Genomic DNA, 4,100 nt, shown 5'->3' with positions numbered 1-4,100 from the left:
CTAACTGTCCAGAGATCCGCTGCCCTTGTTTCGCCTGGTAAGGGGAAAAGCAGACTTGTTTTGGGGCTGGGTCATTTTGCTAGCTAAGAAAATAAAAGGCTCAATAAGTGTGCGCCTCTCGGCTACAGACACTTCCCACAGTTTGACCTTCTCAGCCTTGGCCCACTGCTGTGCAGCATCGTGATCCACCCGTCGCTGTTCCTGTAAGTCAGACTTGTTCCCCAGAACCACAATGGTCACCTGGAGATAAGATCATTTAGAGGTGAGAAAGAGGTCAGACCACGGTGCAATGCACTTTACCAAAACGTTCATTGTTGATGATGTATTGCTGTGTCCTCTGATGGTCACCTACTGTACCTGCTTCAAACGCTATGAAATTAACAGGGATCCATCTCCAAAACTAAACTTATCATTTATCAACAGATCATATAACTGCTGATATATTGTGTTGTTTTTAACATATTTGTAATAAATGGTACACTGCTATGGAATTTGATGGTGCTATATAAAACAATAAATAATAATAATAGAGGACCTGTGACATGGACCTGTGTGTAACTGCCCTGGTTGCTCAATTCATTGTGTTTTAATGTGTTTTATAACTAATGCAAAGAGGTTAATGGAAGGAGGTTTAGGATAACCTTAGTCCTTTTTGCTGTCACTAAACGGTCCCTTCGTAATGGATACTGAGGCTGGTGAGTTTAAAGCATCAATGTGCGCTCCCTGTTTAATACGCCCGAGAAGCCTAGGAGTTGGTGTGAATCTTTTTGCCAATAAAGTTTTAGAATCTAATGGCCTTGGATTTGGTTCTGAAAATATTTTTAGTGCTCTAAAGTTTGGCGTTTTTCCAACCAATGGTTGTGTTCTTTATATGGGTGCCATAAACAGAAATGGGGGCATTCACTGCAGACAGGCTATGGATATCAAGGTATTCACAAAAGGAACTAAGATTCTTATTTTTATGCAGAGGTTACCTCCTTCTTATCCTTGGATCTATCGATTTCTTTCTTGAGAGCCTCCACTCGCTTGAAGGAGTCTTTGTTATCCACGCTGTACACTAGAACATAACCGTCTGTCCCTGAGAAGCAATGTTTGGGCAGCTCAACGCCATCTCTTAATCCGCGAGTGTCATAAAAGCGAACTTGTTCCCGTACTCCCCGATCCGTTTCCACCGATCCAATGTATATATCCTCTTGGGTCTCCATTGTATCTGAGCCTGCAAAAGATTTCATTCAATAAATCCTTGCATTGTAGTTACTAAGTAGAGTCAATTCCTGGGACATAACATTTCGCTCTGCTTAGACTACGGGTTTTCACATGGCTCAGGGACACTCCAACCATCAAACACACTTTAGAAGAAGCATTAAAGTACATACATTTATTAAGGTTACTGCAAAACACAGGACTTGGCAAGGCAATAGAGCCACTTTGGGATGAGCTAGAAGCTCAAAGCAATACGTCGGGATATCTCATTTCTCACAGACTGGTTCCTTCAGTCAAACTGCAAAGTTTTTAGCGATGGATTTTAAGTTCTATAATGGTAGCATTTGTTGTGTGACTTATCATCACAGTGATTGTGAGAGTCAACATATAATCATATTTACTACTACCTGGCATCATAGAGAGCATTAGAGTTTATGAGCTAAAGCTGCAGTCCCATTTCACAGTCTGCACTACAGTCAGTAAAGTTCCAACCCCGGAGAGCGTCTGTTGCTGTAAGAGCTTGGCCGGCCCTGTATAATAGTCACACCTGTCAGATTCCTGGAGTCTCCACATCCCGTCAGTTCTTCCAGGAGAAGCTCCCATGGACGCCATTCAGCATGCAAGATGAACAACAACTCTCCGGTCAGCTCATGCGTTACAACAGACGGAAAGAAATAAATCACGTTTACTTACCAACCACATGGTTTCCGTATAGAAGTTGCTCTAAAATGGCAGTTTTTCCTACAGAATGCTGCCCGCATAATACCACCTTACAGCTCTTCCCCATCTCAACGCAGATCTGCAAGAAACAAAGACACCAATTACACCGTTGCTTCATGACATTTTGGGGGAGATGGCAGGAATCATACTTTCTTAAAAATAATTGTTAAATTAAATTAAATGAATGTGGCTATGATTATTGGGCCAAAATTGTCTTAAGAATAAAAAATAAAAAACCCTGTACATTCACACAAGCCAGTATATATATATATATATATATATATATATATTTACATGCACACACATATATATATATATATTTACACACACACACACACACATATATATATATATATATATTTATATATATACTGTTTCACTTTCCCCTCAGCCAACTAGATTGTAAGCTTGCAAGAGCAGGGCCTTCTTCTCCTTTTGTGTTTAGTTTTATGGTTTGTGATGTTACATTTATCCTACCGACTCAGATTGTAAAGCGCTACAGAATTTGCTGGCGCTATATAAATAACATGTAATGTAATCATGTAATATATATATATATATATATACACACAATACATACACACTATATGTGGTATAAGGAGACAGCTATGATACGCATGAGAGTGCAAGGACTTTTCAGCAGTATGTGGAGTCACCGTGGATCCAATCTGGATATTCATGAATTTAATCATAACCCATAACGAACAATTATAATACACTTCACAATCAATTATTTTATGAATTTTTTAATTAAAATTAGAATAAACAATAAAGAATGGTGTCTTGAATTTGGGAACCGCGCGAGTTACCCTCGGAACTAATAAATCATTTCATAAGAAAACAGACAAATTATAGGTAAATTATACATATATATCATATATAGTGATTCTGACGCGAAGCTTGAAAAGCGGTTGCTCATCACTATAGCAACCAATGCAGTGTTACTGCTGACCATTCTGCTGGTTGCTATGGTGATAACACCACATTTGACATAACCAACATTTTCCTGTAATTCCACATCTTCATCACGGCACCGTTATTTTTTCACTTTTGTGTATATTTAAGTTTTTTGTTCACGGATAAAGCTGCTGAATATCTAGAATTTGACGGCTTGTAATCGACCCGTCTAATCTGCCTGTTTTTCCTGATGTACGACTCACGTCTTAATCAGTCCTTGGTCAGGACTTTGATTTACGGCTTTCCCATACATGTTTAAATTCCCCTACAGTATTACCCTCTACCACTTCGGATGGGAGTCGGTTCCATTTATCTACCACCCTCTCAGGAAAGTAAAACTTCCTTACATTACATCTAAACCTCTGACCCTCTTGTTTTAGATGATGGCCTCTCCTTCTCACACTTCTCCTCCTTTACCTACAGATGTAGGAACAGAGTGACATGGTCTATGTACCAAGGGGTGAGTCCACAGCGACCGCCATAGAAGGGCACGGATAATTTTAATGTATTTTTGCAGCTACGACCCGTCACGTAGATATAAAGCAAAAACGCACATACCTTAAATAATAACAATAATAATAATAATAGCCCGGGACGAGCTTACAAATTCTTCCGGTTTCCGTCAGGTTATGGAGGTTGGGCCAGAGGAAACGGGCTGAAGACCTGAAGCGACTTCCACGGGTGCAGCGCCACCTGGCGGTACTGGCATTGTTCGTTTTAGTGACAGATTATCATTGAGATTTCGAAAGACTAGGAAGATTAATTTGAAATATAACGGATTGTATAATTCCCACCATGACGTCATGTAATGAAAATTAATTTAGCCAACCCATATATATATATAACGCATATAAACATCGTTCCTAGGGCTGTGTATTAAAACTGGTTTTCTACGCACTATACACAGATTTCGAGCCCCACAGAGGAGGGTTCCGAGAGAAACACTGGATATTTTGGGGGAAAACGTTTTGAAACAAAAGCAGAAATCGTTAATAAAATACACTTTTATTACAATTCACCATCGTATTCATGGAAACCTAACGTTTTTTTTAATTGTAGGAAGCGGGGCCGCTGCCATTTCCAAGATGACGGGCAGGGGATTTCCGGTTTGTCTGTACACGGCTTTTTGTCTCTATGGTGTTAGAAGGGTTACACTCGCTTTCGTTTGGAAGACCCGGAAGTCGCTTCTCTTTCTCCTTCCCCTCTAAGCCGGCGGTAAA

The 4,100-nt window shown here is 39.9% G+C and overlaps 1 protein-coding gene across 1 annotated transcript; it reads right to left on the bottom strand.

The window, feature by feature from the left end:
• LOC149274525 (NF-kappa-B inhibitor-interacting Ras-like protein 2) lies at positions 1-1,990 on the bottom strand. Its single transcript, XM_089505379.1, has 3 exons — positions 1,897-1,990; positions 975-1,216; positions 1-240 (listed from the first exon to the last, which is right to left on the bottom strand). The coding sequence occupies exons 1-3, from the start codon at positions 1,988-1,990 to the stop codon at positions 1-3; spliced, it is 576 nt and encodes a 191-aa protein (XP_089361505.1).
• Positions 1,991-4,100: the final 2,110 nt, after the last annotated feature.

The sequence above is a fragment of the Sceloporus occidentalis genome, unplaced genomic scaffold (genome assembly GCF_023333645.1).
Source record: "Sceloporus occidentalis isolate IW3139 unplaced genomic scaffold, rSceOcc1.0.p SCAF_327, whole genome shotgun sequence".
NCBI classification, from domain to species: domain Eukaryota; kingdom Metazoa; phylum Chordata; class Lepidosauria; order Squamata; family Phrynosomatidae; genus Sceloporus; species Sceloporus occidentalis.
Note: the sequence above shows the minus strand (reverse complement) of the source record. Positions and strands in the feature narration are given on the sequence as shown.

Bases quoted from the DNA above. Each gene is read 5' to 3' on its own strand.
- LOC149274525 (XM_089505379.1), bottom strand. From the start codon at position 1,990: ATGGGGAAGAGCTGTAAGGTGGTATTATGCGGGCAGCATTCTGTAGGA. The intron at 1,217-1,896 runs GTAAGTAAACGT...AATCTTTTGCAG, and splicing joins ATACGGAAACCATGTGGTTG to GCTCAGATACAATGGAGACC. The intron at 241-974 runs GTAACCTCTGCA...TCTTATCTCCAG, and splicing joins GATCCAAGGATAAGAAGGAG to GTGACCATTGTGGTTCTGGG.